General features: G+C 40.2%; 1 protein-coding gene and 1 long non-coding RNA gene across 2 annotated transcripts in view; both read left to right on the top strand.

Moving 5' to 3' along the window:
• Positions 1 to 7,067: 7,067 nt before the first annotated feature.
• Positions 7,068 to 10,395, top strand: LOC141462902 (uncharacterized). The gene is made up of 3 exons (XR_012463224.1): positions 7,068 to 7,402; positions 7,537 to 7,616; positions 8,984 to 10,395. It is a non-coding gene; the product is annotated as an uncharacterized lncRNA (long non-coding RNA).
• A 135-nt stretch (positions 10,396 to 10,530) lies between these two features.
• LOC141462741 (dynein axonemal assembly factor 11-like) overlaps positions 10,531 to 17,395 on the top strand; it is a 51,137-nt gene continuing 44,272 nt past the window's right edge. The window contains exons 1-3 of the mRNA XM_074144726.1: positions 10,531 to 10,628; positions 12,057 to 12,269; positions 13,079 to 13,248. Of these exons, the coding sequence (XP_074000827.1) occupies positions 10,531 to 10,628; positions 12,057 to 12,269; positions 13,079 to 13,248 (481 nt within the window). The remainder of the gene's footprint in view (positions 10,629 to 12,056; positions 12,270 to 13,078; positions 13,249 to 17,395) is intronic.

Here is a 17,395-nt window from a genome sequence, read left to right as displayed (position 1 = left end):
ATGTGTAGAGAGAATTTGCAACTTGGACCGAAGGAAAACAGAACTCCAAAACTCACATCTGTCCAACCTGGTGGAGTCCAGCAGTGGGAATGAAAACAAAAAAGCATCACATCTGCCAGCAGGCAATACCAATCCCTTTGTAAAACTAATGTGATATTTTCCTGTCTCCTTTGTGGTCCTGTGAAAACTCGGGTGGCCTCAGGGGATGAAGGATGGTTTTTGATTAAGAGATTAGCCCTGGGTGTCCAACCCTGCCTGTAAAATGCTTGCAAAGCATTTGTTTATGGGAGGAGTCACTTGTTTCTTAATACTCAGCCATTGGGTCTGTGCTGGCATAGCCTTCCAGGAACCTGTCCATGCCATCAGAGTTCTGGTCTCTGTCCTCAGTTGCCTTGTAGGCCACATTCAAATCCTTGATCTTTATGCAATGCTGGAGAGCATCCAAGCTATAAAACCACTCTGCCTCTAGCGTATCGTGATCCTCCACTGGATACCAAGGCTGTCTGTGCCTTTTCCTCTCCCTAGCAGTTGAATTAGTCCAGAACATCAGTTTGAATCCAGCTGGAAATGCGACAAGTATGGCACAGGCACATCTGGAAAAATTGCAAACAGTTCCAGAAAGGCCTGCGGAGTTTCAGTACAAGCTTCACAAATTTAGACTTTGCTTAAATACTGGCATTCAGGCAGAAAGGAACTCAGCCACTGTCAGACTGCAGTGGTTATTTACACAGAAATATAGAGACAACTGATAGCGGGGCTGTGTAAAACAGCACAGAAGACAGGCTTTTTAAAGAACATTATTACAGTATCACTGTCAATTGTTGCTTGTCTTCATTTATAAATTCATCAGTATGATTTATTATAGAAATGACCATGGCATCAGTATCATCATTATTTTGCCAGTACCATTTTCTTAGGAACCAGCAGTACAAAACCCTCCACTATTGGTCCTAGAATCATAGAATCGTTTAGGTTGGAAAAGACCTTTAAGATCATCGAGTCCAACCGTTAACCTAACACTGCCAAGTCCACCGCTAAACCATGTCCCCAAGCACCTAATCTACATGTCTTTTAAATACCTTCAGGGATGGTGACTCAGCCGCTTCCCTGGGCAGCCTGTTCCAATGCTTGACAACCCTTTCAGTGAAGACATTCTTCCTAATATCCAATCTAAACCTCCCCTGGCAGAACTTGAGGCCATTTGCGCTTGTCCTATCTCTTTTTACTTGAGAGAAGAGACCAACCTCCACCTCGCTACAACCTTTATTTGGGTAGTTGTAGAGAGCCATAAGGTCTCCCCTCAGCCTCCTTGTCTCCAGGCTGAACCCCAGTTCCCTCAGCTGTTCCTCATAAGACTTGTGCTCTAGACCTTTCATCAACTTCATTACCCTTCTCTGGACATGCTCCTGCACCTCCATGTCTTTCTTGTAGTGAGGGGCCCAAAACTGAACACAGTACTCAAGGTGGGGCCTCACCAGTGCTGAGTACGGGGAAACGATCACTTCCCTAGTCCTGCTGGCCACACTATTCTTTGTACAAGCCATGATGCTTCCTGGCCACCTGGGCACACTGCTGGCTCATATTCAGCCATCTGTCGACCAACACCCTCAGGTCCTTTTCCGCTGAGCAGTTTCCAGCCACTCTTCCCCAAGCCTGTAGTGCTGCGTGGGTTTGTTGTGATCCAAGTGCAAGACCTGGCACTTGGCCTTGTTGAACCTCATCCCATTGGCCTCAGCCCATTGATCCAGCCTGTCCAGATCCCTCTGCAACACCTTCCTACCCTCCTCAAGCAGATCAACACTCCAGCCCAACTTGGTCTTGTCTGCAAACTTACTGAGGGTGTACTTGATCCCCTCATCCAGATCATTGATAAAGATATTAAAGAGAACTGGCCCCAATACCAAGTCCTGGGGAACACCACTCATGACCATCCACCAACTGTATTTAACTCCATCCACCACCACTCTCTGGGCCTGGCCCTCCAGGCAGTTTTTTAGCCAGTGAAGAGTACTTTTGTCCAAGCCATGGGCAGCCAGTTTCTCTAGGAGAATGCTGTGGGAAACTGTATCAAAGGCTTTACTAAAGTCCAGGTAAACAACATCCACAGCCTTTTGTTTAGTAACAGTCAGATCATCTTGTGAGGAAGTTTACAAAGAACTCTAATGAGGACCCACCTGAGGTCTGTTAGGGACCTTGACTAAATTCTGCATCGACTGATGGATTTGAGTGTCAACCTCCTCCTTTTGTTTACTTCCTCTGCTAAATAGTTTTTAGAGGAGCAATATTTTTGGATGCAAGGTGGGGAGCTGCAGATTCTAATGGAAGCACTTCTTTTCCCCATGTATGCTTTTCCACTGTTCTTATGTAGTAATGGGACAGTGTACAAAATTCCTCTCAAGCACATTCCCATGCCTACATCAAGTTAAACACCAACCAAATTTCCTTCTGATACCATATAATCAAAGAGCAACACAGAGACGCAACACAGACTCATGGTGGCTTTGCACAGAGAAGTGTCATTATGCATCACAGTTTTGCTTGAGTTAGATACTTTCTTGTCGTGGTTTGGGCCGGGTTGGCCAATGACAAGACAACAGATGCTCTCCCCCACCTCTTGCTCCAAGGAGAGGAAGAAGAGAGAGAAAGAGAGTTATGAGTTCAAGGAAAAAAATAATCTAATTTAATGAAACATTAATAATAGAATAAAAATGAAACAATGAAATAGATACAATATATACAATTATATATACAAAACTGTATCAAGCTCCCAGGGAGATGTCACTGTCAGGCACTAGACTGGTCACTGAAACTGGATTCTGGAACACTGATGGGGTTTGTCTACCTACTCTGAAGGTAGACAAACTCACAGGGTCCTCCTCATTGAAGACAATCCCTTGAAAAGAAGAAACAGAAGAGGAGCCAACCCAACCCCTTTGATCCCTCAGCTTTTATGCTAAGCATGGCAGATGGGTTGGAATACTCTGTTGGTCAGTTTGGGTCCCCTGACCTGTCCACTCTTCCCCAGAGGTGCAACCCCTCCATGGGGTAAAAAAACAAGTCAGCTGACCCTGGTTGCCAAAGCAGCAAGGATAAGGAAGAGCCTCTCTCACTGAACAGAGAGTTGGCTCTTCTCCACCCCAAACCAGGGCATCTCTAAACACTTTTCCTCTACCTGGACTGTGTGTGTAGTATAATCAGTGATATCCGATACAGCATTATTGCAGTAGGCTCTTGTGGAGATCCAAGCAGTGGGTATATCAGCAAACTCATTAGCAAACTAATTCTAAGTTTTACAGGTCTATGCATTGTACTCCAACATGCGAAACAGAAATGCCCTTTGTTGCCTGTATTGCAGGAGCAATTAAGGTAAAATAATGAATTTTGGAAAAAAACCCTCAACCCTGAAACTAAGGAAGTCTCTGATAGGGTGGAGTGGGATTTCCATCTGATAACACTAAAAATTAATTTGTTCCTGTCTTAAAGCAAATTAATCTTTGTTCATGCAGCAGACCTGATAAGGTTATTAAAAACGTATACAATGTGCCAGTTCTGTAAACTGCAATTAGATGCTAACTTTATGCAGGATCAGCCTTCTCTTAAAATTGAATTAAAATGTCTGAGTTTGTGAGATTTTTTTTTTTTTAATTAGAAGGGTACCTCAAATATTGCTGAGTGGTTCTGCTGCCTAAAGGAATGGACTTAATTTAAACTTCATCATTCACAAAGGTGAATTAAAATGAGTCATAGTTTCCCCTGCAGCAAGACTGCAGACAGGAAGAGTTTCATAGACCTTCAGTTTGACCCAGTGTGGCTCTCTGAGGTTGGAGTGACCAGCACTTCCCCTGCTTGTTTTTTTGAATGTTTCAACCAATTTTCAGATGTCTCGGACTGTTTTTTACTTGTTGATTACTATGTAAATAGCGTTAGCAAAGAGCTGTGATATGGGACAAATGATCTGATTTGATGGTCACTGAAGCCTGACCACAAATAATACCCTGCCCCAAAGGCTCTCAGGCCCATCCCAGGGGCCATCAGCCCATCAAAGGGTGGTCTGCACCAGCCCAGAGGAGCACTGGAGCACAAAAGCAGGTGGGAACCCAAATTAAGGGCTCAGGAGAAGGGACACTCTGTCTGGACCTCTCCCAGAGCTGTCCCAGGGGAGCCTCAGATCCTGTGTCCAGGCATGAAGCCCATGCAGATGAGTCAATACCAGAGCACCTTTGGGACTGAGGAGCATTGCCGTCTGGGGGCATGGGACACATGGCCAGGGGTGTCTCTAAGAGTGATGCCATAGGGAGTGGGCTGCAGAGGACCAGGGGATTGTGGAGCAGCTGTATGTGTGTGTGATGGTCTGTACCAGCAACTGGAGTGGGGCTGTGACCCTGAGGGCTTGTATGTCCAGGTGCCAGCAACTGAGGAGACTGGGATTTCAGGGCAACTACTGGGTAGACTGAGTGTCTGAGCCCAGGTGCTAGAGGGATCCTGCTGGTGCAGATGTATATATATCTATACATTCTCACTAGTGGACCTTGATCCTGCTCAGCCAGAGAGGGGAGCAGGATGAGGCCGTGTGTGTGTGTGTGTGTGTTCATGTGAGTGCTCTGTGTGTCCCTCTGTTATCTGTGTGGCCAGCTGTGAGTGTATATATGGTGTATACACGTGCTCTGCATGTATGTGCCTACCAGGTATACATTGTCAGCCTCCATGCTGGTGGTGGTGGCCCAAATCTGGGTTCTTTGTCTGGTGTGCAAGCCACTAACACACAGAGCAGAGGTATTTCCAAGTTTACTCCATTAATGCACAGAAATGGAGTGCTCGTCCCAAAATGGCAGCACATCTTAATTTCAAAAATTTCCCTTTTTATACTCAGATTATTACATATTCTAACAATTAATACATATTCATTGTTATTCTCTTTAATGATTGGTTGAGATTTCTTTGCTTCCTGTGTAAATTACTGCACATACTCTGTTTTCTTCTTCCATTGCTCTCTTCTGAGTAGATGGTATCATTTGGGCAGGTGGTCAGTGAGTTGGTGGTCTTGATCTCCCCCTGCCAAAATTACCTTTTACCTGCTTCTCCTCTAATCTTGGCACTTCCAGGTAGTTTTCTTGGTTTGCTGGCCAGGCCTACAGTTCATCACTCTCTTGACAGGAATATCCTGCTTATTGACAAAGCTACATTGTCTAGTAGTTAGTTCCTTAATTTAATCCTTGATAAATCATGTCTAGTTACTATTTCTCTCTAAATGATCAAATAGGGTTGGGGCTGTATTTTAGCAACAGCAGCAGGTTCCCTTGGTTGCTTTGATTACGTTACATTTCATTTTTCCAATTAATATCAATTTTACTATGGCAGTGGGACCTTCAGGCCCCAGACTCACCTCTCTTGGACTGCCAGACCCAGTACAATATGTTTTCTCCTTTATTTGTAGTGTTGTCGAAAGCAGAGTAAGCCTGGGAGGAGAGAATAAAGATAGGGGGTACTTAGTATTGTGATTTCTCATTTCCTTCCTTTTGTGGGTTGAACTTGTAATGTATGCAACAGGCATAAAACTGCTGCACAACAAGCTTGTTGGGGTGTTCATTTCCTAAAATATGAAATCTGACGGTTGAGGTGGGGCTTGGGGTTGGGCAGGAAGTTTGAGGAGCAACAGGTAACAAAAGCAAGTTTTATGTAAACCTTTGTGTCTGTATATAAACTACAGGCTAGCACCTACCTATAAAATACTCACTAATGCACAAAGCTTATGCATCAAAAGCTTGTGGAACAGTGAGTTTCAGATATGAATATTAGTGATTACAAAAGAAAGCACCTCTAAGTCTAAATATGTTGTAGACACAAAATATTTTAACTATATAGATGAACATGAAAGGCCAACGTCCTTCAAAAAAGCAACCCAAGCTTAGAATTAATTGTTTCCCATTGAGAAGAATAAGAAAACAAATGAAAAATACTCCCAAGAAGTAAATTAATTTATGTATAGAAATTCTTCAGTGAGTGACCTAATTTTAAAGACCGTTGGGAATTGATGTCTATTGCCTGTAGAGAGACAGGGTGGCCTGGGAAATCCTGCTGTGATGAAGCCCATGCATCCATAGAAATAGTGTTGGACTAAATTTCCTTATTGGCATAATTTCACTAAATTAAAAGAAGTGATGTGAATAACGAACACCACCTTGTGTTTTCATGTTTGAGCAAAAGGACCTCAAAATGTTCAGTTTTGTTTAGTTCCCAAATAGAAGCTCTTTTGTAACATCCTAATTGCCTAATTCCTATTTTTGTTTCCTTTTCTGTGAGGTGAGAATGTTACATTCCTTTGTTATCAGTGGAAGTATTTCTCCTTCTCCAGGGGAAAAAAAATACAGTTAAATCCAATCAATCATATTTTACTAGGTTTATGCTTTCTTTTTGTCAGCTATACATACAGACATAAGGAGATGTTCCTACCAGCATGTTTTATCTATTTGTCTGGAGATGAAGTTTTGCCCTCTAAGGTTGTATAATTCTTCAGTGTCGAGCGGCTGATTTATATTGCTTTTGTGTGTGATAGTTCTACAGCCAAATCATTTTGAGTGCCAGGACATCTTATTCAGGCTCCATTTCTCTTACATGGATTTTACTTTATTTTTGTGTACTTTAAAGTGTGATAAATTGATACCTTACATAGTATGAAACACAGGGAGTGGAACAATTAATGTTTACAAATGACTTTATTCCTTTCTCCTTTCAAAGGAACTTATCTTTACATTGCGCGGTATATATTTGCAATAATGTTTTTGACCATGAAACTTAAAACAACTCTGAACTCTCACCAAGTGCATCTGCTTTATAATAGCGCTTTTTGCAAAATGTCTTGTTAATGTATACGGATAGTTTGGTGACGGGATGATTTTCCTACGTCAAAGCTTGTCAGACTCACAAGCATTTCAACAAATGGAGTGATTTGGAGATACCACTTTAAAGTTTTCTGAGTGAGGTAGAAAATTAAAGCCGAAACAAAAGTCTCCATCGCTTTTCTTCATGAGAAAAGCTTCTGTCTTTGTTCCCCATCTCATAATTGGAGTGGACCGTTATTTATAGTGTATCTTGTCTTTTGCAACAGCCTGCAAGAGCGTTCACTGGGCTAATCTTAATCTTCACTTTGCTCTTCAAAATGAATGCTTCTGCTGTGAGGCTACTTCACAGGAAGCGTGACCTCATTCTGCTCCGTGCCGCTGATTGCACGGGCTGTTTTCAAAAGGCAACAGGGGACTTCACCGACCTGCCTTCCCCGAGCCCCAGGGCTAATCTCTGCCAGGAAGCCACAGAAGGAGCACCCTCCACCTCACTCTGAGGCTCCCGTGTTGTTGATGAGCAACTTTTTTGCACGCATGTGTTAATAGTGAAATGGATTTTCCAGGTTTGGAATATTTTTCCACATGCTTATCTCTTAATATATTTGTCAGCTGAGGAATAACTAGGCTTTGGATTCATTTCTATCCTGCTCTTCAGGAAGTTTTGTATTTTTGTGAATGTTGTTATCTTTACCTGCAGGGAGAAGAGACTGGACTGCTCTTCAAAAATGACTGATACGTGTGAACAAATAAAGCTACTTTTGTAGGCACTTGTGTTTGGTAGGTACAATAGAATAAAGCTGGTTGCCTGGAGTTCAGCTATTTTAATAATTAGCACTATATTTTTGTATATACTAATGTAAATATTTAGAATGTAAACATGGACCGGGGGTTGCTGGCTACCGAGTGAGGACATCATTGGCTTAAAGATTAATTTGATTTTTGGAAGGAAAGGTGATTAAAAATGACTGATTTGGACAGTGACTTTTTTTTTTTTTTTTTTTAATATTACGACATGGGCTTTTGGGTGTTATGAAATTCAAGGGGAGTTGTTGCCTTAAGCTATTTTTTGAATTCTTCACATAAAATATTGCCGCGTTCACTTCAGATTCACTTTTAGCGAGATTTCTTAAAGCTGTTGACCTTTTCTCATGTCATAGTTTAAAGGTTGCACATTGATGCTCATTTTGTGGATTACAGATGTAATACTGCTGCTTCGTTGTACAGCGGTGGTTGAGATGCTTTGTTTTGGCTTGCTTATATTGTTACTATAGCTTCTCACTCTATTAATAGAATATTAATGTGAATATAACTGAATATTAAGTGAAAGCAGAACACTGTGCAGCATTGTCTACAACATAATGTTTCCAAGCTTTCCTCAGCATTGATTGAATTATGATTTTCAGGAACCCTCTTAATTAAGTCATGAGACAAAAATTTTCATGATTGAAGGTAGCAAAAAAATCCATTGGACTGCCTGTTCTAGACTATAGAAGCTTCATATTATCATTAGTTAAAATAGTTTGAAAGCAAATTACAACTGCTTATTAACTGTTCTTCAAAAGAGAGAAGGTCATCACCTCCCCGGTAATGTGTTTGCACATGTGCATCTCTCGCTTTCTTTTATAAATACATGTATATACTCTATTTTACCTTAAATTTTACTACTGTGGAAGGTGGCCTTGCAAATTTATGAGACAATTCAAATTAGTAACGGAAGGACTGCGGTTTGTTCTGCCACTTTGATCAGTGTGTGTCAACCCTTTCTAACGAAAGCGCTACCCATATGTAAGCCACTATTTTTAAATGTTGTTCTTTTTTAGTGGTTACTCCTTTGTGTTATCACAACTGAGAGAATCACATGCCGTACAACTGTGCTAAGGGTTTCAGTTGCTGGAAAGTTTCACTCTCAGATTATTAAAGAGTAGTAGTAACTGTATATATATATATATATATATGTATATGTATGTGCATTTGTAGCAGGTATAACTGATGCATCCCTTTTCAAACAAATTTGCCCTATAATCAATCACTTTTGTCTAAGCGAGAATATATTGTAACTAACAATATGACATATATTGATCTTACACATCTTGATTTTCAAACAAGACAAAAGAAAACATACTTCTTTTTAAACTCTTTTACAGATAATCTATACTGCGTGTTACCCCAAGGTGTAAGAGACAATACTTTTCAAGATGTATGGAATATCACATGTTGCATCGGCACCAGGAGCAAGTAAATTTGAGCACATTCATCTGAGATTTTGATTAAAAAAAAAATCTGTCGTGGAGGGGATCTTGTTTGGCTGATAAGATTTGGGATTTTGCAGATTTTAGTTTATATCCAGATCTACAAACCACCTGTTGATTTCTTCCTGTATTTTCTTTTAGAGTTTGGATTAATTTCTTGGTTTTGAGTATAATATTTTTGCACAATTAAAAATCATGATTTTGCCTAAAATAAGAAAAAATATTTCAGGAGCTAATTGCATATGGAAAAAAAAAAGATCTACAACATGTCAGTCTGTGGAATACACCACTGCTCTCACTTTTTCTACAATTTGCGGTGGGACATTCTGACCAATGCTACTTGATCTCTTTGTACCTCCACCAAGCTTCCTCCAGTTGTCTCCTCCTCAACCTGTTTTTGCAAGTGCTGAAGCGTAATTTTCTCATGATAAAGTGAATTTTTTTTTTATTTTTTTTTATCATAGTGTAGGAGAAATGGTATGTGTGGGAATAGGGTAATAGGACTGATTTGTAAAAAAAATACCCTGGAAGGTTTTTCTTCCCTACTTTGGTGACCCTGCCTGGTTCCAAGACTGTCAGGTTTCACATCCAGGCTGTGACTGACAACTGAGCTCCAAATGAGGATAAACAAGATTACCAAAGTGGAAACACTGACCTTCATGTCATTTCTTTGCCTTAGCACATAAGTAAACATTAAAAAAATAGTTCTCCTAGACTTATCTCCTCTTGTATGTGAATGATATGCATTTACTAGCATGTTGTAAGCATGATGCTGTAAAGATACAGAATAGACAAGATAAAATTTGGGAAAGATCATATCTTTTATCTTTCCATGTAATAACAGTTATAAATTCTCCCTATGGATAGCCATTGCTCATATTTCATAAGATTGATTCTGTCAGATGCTGAATGTCTGGCAGCCCTTTGCAGACTTGAGCCATGGTAATCCAGACAAATCCTATTTCCTTAGTCTCCTGCCACCATATTATTGTCAAATCTTTGTCACTGTCACTGTCCCTATACCTGTTGTTCTATGTCTGCAATTTTAATCTGAAAAATACATTGTAATGCTAATGGTGGCCCTTCCGTTCTACTCTGTATCTGTTGCCAGTACCTGTACTATTTTTGGCATGTAGCACATTTCTGGGAAAGCACCATTAAAATTATGGCACTATTATATTTGTATCCATAAATATTTCTCTCAAGGTTGTAAGCTGTGCAGAGTACAAGTATCTGATTATGACTCGCTCTGATTCTGTGTTGTCCTGGTAGAGATGAGTTTCCTATAAACACTGTGTCTTTCCCCCATTGTTTCGTCTGTTTTATTTCCTTTAATGTCTCCCTTAATTTCCTTTTCTTTTTTAGCTTCTTTTATGATCTTTTTGATATGCACAAGGTACCTGTCAGTAAAGACCTGTCAACTGTTTGAGCTGTCAGTGGGTATGATAACGACTCCTTCTTATGTGGCCTTTGCCTCTGCAGGTTCATCAGCACTTAATGGAGAACATAAACGCAGCCTCTCACAACAGATTTTTCCAAGGTACTGAGGAAAATTATACTTGTTTCATTTTATTTTTATTTTGTTGGAGATTTTGTAAAATCCCTTTTGGGCCACTTAGAATTGTAGTGCTGATATTAATTTAATTACTGCTGTAAATGGAAGTTCAGAAGTACTGCTGTAGAGATTGGAAGCATTGGCTTTGTAATTGCAAGGTTTTGGAATATCTCTGTTCCACCTGCTTTTCCCTCAGCTGAAATTATGGTATCCCTCTGTGGCATGCCATATGGGATAGTTAAACCTGCTGCTGAAACCCATGTCAACCACTGAATCAATCCAGTGGTTGATTCCTTTCTGTCCATGGATGTCACTACATGGCCACTTGGAACTCAAAGGTGTGAAGGAGAAAGGACTAACCATAAATCCAATTTCACTTGAGCTAAGTATCACAGAATCACAGAATCATAGAATACCAGGTTGGAAGGGAACTCAAGGATCATCTGGTCCAACCTTTCTTGGCAAAAGCATGGTCCAGAGAAGGTGGCCCAGCACCCTGTCCAGCTGAATCTTAAAAGTGTCCAGTGTTGGGGAATCCACCACTTCCCTGGGGACATTATTCCAACGGCTGGTTGTTCTCATCATGACATTTTTTTCTCTTGCATCCAATTGGAATCTCCCCAGGAGTAACTTGTACCCATTATCCCTCATCTTTTCCATGTTACTCCTTGTAAAAAGGGAGTTTCCATCTTCTTTGTAGGCACACTTTAAATACTGGAACATGGTGATAAGGTCTGTCTACAACATTTAGATTCTTTCACCTCTGTCACTACTTGCTTCTATTTTAAATACCACATATTATATTTTTCTGTGCTACATTTCATCTCAAAGTCAATTGTATTTCAGTGCTGAATGAAGGTATCACCATGTGTGGACTTTTTATCCCATGTTGTTCTAGCTGCATGATATTCTAGGATTTGTGAGAATTAAAAAGTCATGTATGCTTAAATATTCATTAAGTGTGGCTAGGTATAAAAAGCAAATAAATTCTTCCTGGTTCAGTGGCACTCAGGCTTGCTCCATGCAGAGTAACCCAGAGAAACAAACTACTGGAATTCTTCTGGCAGTTCCAGGTAGGTGTAGATCTGTCAGGACTCCTTGGCCAAGAGCACAGCCACAGAAGCACACCATCCACTTAGCAATTCAAGCTGGCTCCATGCGTTCATGAAATAAATGCTCCACCTGGCACGGAGCCCTCCTGTAATGTGAAGCTCTGGAAAGTGTGATGCAGGCACACTCTAGCTGGCCGAAACCCCCAGGTCCAGATGTAATATCATTATCCCCATATTTTACATCTGTGTCATTACCAGCCCCCATTGGCTGGTAATGTGAATTCATTGCTATTAAATCATTGGTTTGCACTAATTGCACTAGACGTTCACTAAATTAGAGGGTTTCAATTCTCCTTTTCAGTTATGCTTGTGCCCTTTTGGATGATGACCCTGCCTATGAGTGTTGTTCCACAAATCCTCTGACCAGCTCCTTTCCCACGTGTCGCCGCAGCCCTCGCCTGCTTTCTAATGGGTATTACCTTTTGACAGAAGACAGTTTTCTGTCTGATGAAGAGGGCAACGTAACACTGACACCATCCCAGACAAGCGTTACATATAAAGAGAATTTAGTTCGGTAAGTGAGTTCTACGCAGATTTTACTCAATTGCCTCCACGTCTCCAGACTTATCTGGAGGTGTCTGCGTGTCTGTCTGCATTTTGCTTGGCATGAGATCAGCCTTGCTTCTTAATGGGAACATCTCAATTAATTTAGTTTAGAGAGTGAGATGATTGAAATAACCTGGTTTTCAGCCACGTCTAATCTTACTACCCAAAAACTCTTCAGTACACAGTGGTTGCTGTAAGTGGAGTTGTGTGCAATAAAGAAAAAGAGCTACAGCTCATTTTGCCAATGGGGTGTTACCATGATAAGCACTAAGAAAATGTGTATATATACATATATATATATATATGCTCGTATATATATATTTAAATAAAAAGGTCTGGTCCAGGAATGCTTACTCAGGGAAAAATCTGTCTTGATTTCAGAAGAACATCAGTTTAGGAAAGTATATAAAATGTAGTTCAAAAAAGTTGAAGTACCGTGAAGTCAAGCCTCGCCTAATGGGGCATAGTAGGGTGAAACTCATGGGTAGCATGAGATCACTCAGAGCAGTATCAGAGCCCAATAACTGTAGTATCATTTGGTATCACAATGTCCAGTATCACCACAGCATGATATATTCCCGTGTTGCTAATACGTTCCCTGACATTACTACAGTGGGCAGCAGTCATTTTTGGTGACATATGCCGGGTGAAAAACAGAGCTAGGAACAACACCCAGAACCTGCTTCTTTCACGTCAGTCCTGCGAGCTTTAGAGCTTTGTCCTTGCTCAAAAAGAGTAATTAACTCTATTCCTTGAGAACGTGTCTTTTCTTTCTAGCATATTCAGGCGAAGGAAGAAAATCCGTCGCTCTCTTGCCAGCTTGTTCAATCTCGACGCCTCCAGTTCATGGTTCAGCAGCACCGTCCTCAGCAATTCGGATTCCTCCCACATGGATGATCCTTGGCCTGATGGATGCGATAAACTCGAAGCCAGTCAAAGCGATATTGGTAAGCCCTGACCAGGTACCAAGTAATTGAGCCACAACACTGCAGTCTGTATTTAGTGGGAGTTGGGTATCTCTTTCTATAGGTTTTATGGGGATTGTCTGCCAAAATGTGCAGGTAGAGAATAAATGAACAACAGAATTTTAAGTGGTGAATTTTGAATTTTTGTGAATCCACAAAAACGTTTGTGCCAAAAAGGCATTTTTAGACTGAATTTGAATCTAAAGTCATCACCACTGATGTTTCTGTTGATGTCATTAATATCTGACGCTGCTTTCACCTGGCTGTTTTAATGACTTCATTTTGTTATGCTCTATGTAGTTTTGTCTTTACTCTGCATATTTTCTCCTGTGTACATTGAACCTGCCAATTCCCTACGCCTAACAATTTGGAAACTTCCCTGTGATTAAGTAATTAATTTTTCTCCCCCACAAAATTCATTAGCACAAAGTCTCAAAGCTCCCTTTTTTTTTTTTTTGTGCAATCTCAGTTACATATGCACTTTTTATAGGCGTTTCAGACTTTTCTTCTGAATGTGACAGCCACGTGCCACAAAGGCAAACTCCAGCAGCTAACGGAGCCTCTCTCACCAAAGATGATGAGTTTCTTCAGCCTGGGAAACCAATTTGGTCTTCAAAATCCTGCTCTCCATTTATGATAAATGCCAACAAAGAGACTTTGAGCAATGCAGGTGTGTCACTTTCTTATTCTGATATGCCTTATTTTTAGAGTGAGCTGAAAACACTCACTTTAAAAATACTGTAAGTCCCCTTGCAGAATAGAATTTATTTCCTGAAACATACATTTTAAATAACCGATTAAAAATAACAAAACACTTAAAATTGGTATTTACTTTTTTACTTCTCCCTGCTCACATCTTTTCCTCTCCTGTTTTCAGTGATAAATGGAAAAAGAAAAAAGTGAAGAGGAAAATGGAGGAAAGGGCATGGGAACAAAAACTGAAACAGGCAATTATTGAGAAAGGCTTGTTTTCTGAGAGCATGGAAGGCACAGAGTCTCCATGGTCATGGGGGAAAAAGACTCCTGAGAGACACCCAGAGCATGAAAATTAGGTTTCCACTTTGAATCACTCTGGGCACATTCTCTTAAAAAGAAACTGAAGGGACTGACCTCACAGGCTGAAGGTAGTCTTTGCAAACACCTCCTGTCATATATTTACTTTCCTGAAAACTCATGAAAATTATTTTCCTGATTTTTTTTTAGGATCCAGGATAGCGCGAAATGTCCTTTTTCAGATGGTTGCACTGATCATGTGTTTAATCGTATCAATATGTACAAGGTAATTTTTATTTCTTTTATTTGTTGTTTCTGATAATAATGCTTAGTCCATTTCAACTGGTGAATAAAATGTAAATTAAGGGTCACATTTTCAGAGTTAGATAAATCTTATTGTGAAAATATATTTTCATATGATAGTCAATGCGGGCAAATAGCGGAGCTGTACAGATATGCACAAAAATAAGAAACGTACACAGAAATGATAGCTACTTTGTCAAGTGTGCTTGGGCAGGAGTTTCAAAAAGCTGGACTCGTGTCTTTCTAAGTGACCAGTATGGGTGTTTCTCTCAGTCTGGGAATGCTGAGGTCTTTATTTTGAGGAAATTATCCTCAATAGCTTAAGAAGTTTAAAGTTTCAAATTGCAGTTCACCTACCAGAGTTCAGATGGTTCACCTGCAAGAACCTTCTCTCCTCCCAGCCAGGCTTCACCTCTATTAACCCAATTTGCATCCCTTGGTTTTTTTCTAACCTTTATGGGTATTGTTATGTTCTCAGATATTTTCTGGGAGGATTGTCTGCCACTTTGTTGCTGATAATTTTAGTTTGTAAGTACAGACTTCCTTTATATTCAACACACAATATTTTACTAATTAAGGACCAAAATCCATCCTTGGATGTACATCCATGGCTCTTATTGCTAAGTAAGAGCAATACGTGGGCATATGGGGACAGACTGTAACCTTCAATCAGTTACAGGATTTTGCATTTAAATTTCACAGTTCTTTTGTCCCAAGATGCTCCTGTGTCATCTTTCTTCAGTCTTGACACATCTTTCAAAACAACTAAGTTTTGGTAAGTGGCTCCAGTGTCGTGTGATGAGTAGAGGAACATAGAAATTTTATATTAAGAAGAGGAAGGAGAGATTCCTCCTGTTGTTTTCATGTCAAAAGATAGAAGGCATGATCTGAAGTTATTGATGGAGGATTTGGCTTTTCATGTTACTGATTTGTTTTCATAGAAACTTTCCATTTCTTTTGTAAAACTTCCTTTCATAAGGTGCAAGAAATGTTGTAACACCTATTTGTTAGCGGAAAAGGAAGATAAACCATAACCATAAACCAGTATGTCACAACATGAAGATGCAGAAACAGACCAAGGATAGTAACTTCTTATGAAAGCAGAGGTGTGAATTCAAGCCTCGCACTGAAGTCCACTCCCAGGCCACAAAATCCAGTCTTTATATTTGACTGGGAAAAATAAAACCAGCTAACTATGATGCTAGCCTCATCACCACCTTCCAGGGACTACAGAATTGATATGACTTGGCCCTACTAACCCCATGCACCCCAGGTTCAGGACAGAGCTTTGCCTTTGGATTATACTGTAGTCTGATAGATATTGTAGAAAGGAGTATTAAATCAGTCTGACCAGTTGAATAAAGGTGCTGATGTTGCTGTTTCAGACTGCTTTAGTTCAAAATTGTGCACAGAGCTGTAGCTTCTAAATCCGTCTGGAGAAAAAGATGTACATATTTAGAAGGCCTGAATTACATCTCTAGAGCAAGCTCACACATAGGCCTTTGTGCTGGAAGTGTGTATGTGCTGGATTTATGAATTACCATCCTTTCACTTTTTATGCAGCAGAAAATTCTTCTGTGTGTGTGAAATCTAAAATGCTGCTAAGACTAAAAACGTTTGGGCTTATCTGAATTTTTACGTGGTAAAAGTGAAGCTCAAAAGGACATTGTTTCTGAAACTGTGTCAGAGTTCAGGAGTTCAGTGTATCCCAAGGGCAACAAGACACTCTGGCAGACCTCTTAGCCTTTGACTGGAGTATATTGGAAGTTAGAAACAACAAGGCACGACTTGGAGAGCCGTATTGCAAAGACAGTCTCAGATTTTGAGCATCCAAAGGGTCTTAGCACACCACCTCAGATACTCAAGGATGGTACTTTACTCCTTGTTACTATGTCATTAGTCCCAAGAAAATCAAAGCCACCAGGTTAGGACTAGCGTGTTGCAAACACATGCTCCAAAGCACTGCTTTCTGACTTCCTGAATAGTTTATTCCTGAGTCAGAAACAAAGCTGTTCTTCACAAGAGGAAAACAAATACACTCTAAGGGCCTTTCAGTCACTGGTATACAGAGAATATCTCTTTTATGCTCAGAACAAGTGAGAAGTTACCTGCTCAAACAAGTAGTCCTACAGCTTAACTAAATTTGGCAATTCAGAACCTACATATATACTGATTATAACAAACTGTGGTTTAAATCAGGACATACAAAAATGTATGCTTTCTTTTTTTCCACTAGGAAATAATTGGAAAGAAAGAAGAATTGGTGAGTATATGTCTAAGTTTAGAAAAAATTCCATACTTTTTGGGGTGAGCCCTATTTTGAAACAGGGTTCAAGCGTGCCAGAAAGGTTCCCTGGACTTTTCATTAAAAGAAGGTTTAGCTGCAGGACCCTTGCCAGTTTCCACTGTGAATTACTTCACTTTGCTATCTGAAACTCCTTTTTCATTTTATTTGGATGAAATATTTTTTTATTATTTGACAACAGTTGCTAAATAGTGTAAGCTTTTAAACAAGTGCTGTGCTTCAGCCCAGAGAAAACATGTTTTTCAGTAATGGGCAAAGCAAGTCTTCCTTTTCCAAGTTAAAACTGCACAGCAGGGCCAGGTGCTGTACAGCTCTAAATTGGTACCATTCCACTGAAGGAGTGAAGCAGCATCAACACGTATCAGTCTGGAATATCTGGAAAACACTTACAGATTCTTCTTTTCCATATTCTTTTTGAGTCAAGCCTCATCCTCAGTCTCCAGTTTCTGTTTATCAAGCATTTCTAAGTCTTGAGGCAGGTTAGAACCCTTAAAACAAGAGCGCTGATTTATTTGCAATTGGAGCTAG

Source organism: Numenius arquata, chromosome 3, assembly GCF_964106895.1.
Source record: "Numenius arquata chromosome 3, bNumArq3.hap1.1, whole genome shotgun sequence".
Classification (NCBI taxonomy): domain Eukaryota; kingdom Metazoa; phylum Chordata; class Aves; order Charadriiformes; family Scolopacidae; genus Numenius; species Numenius arquata.
Note: the sequence above shows the minus strand (reverse complement) of the source record. Positions and strands in the feature narration are given on the sequence as shown.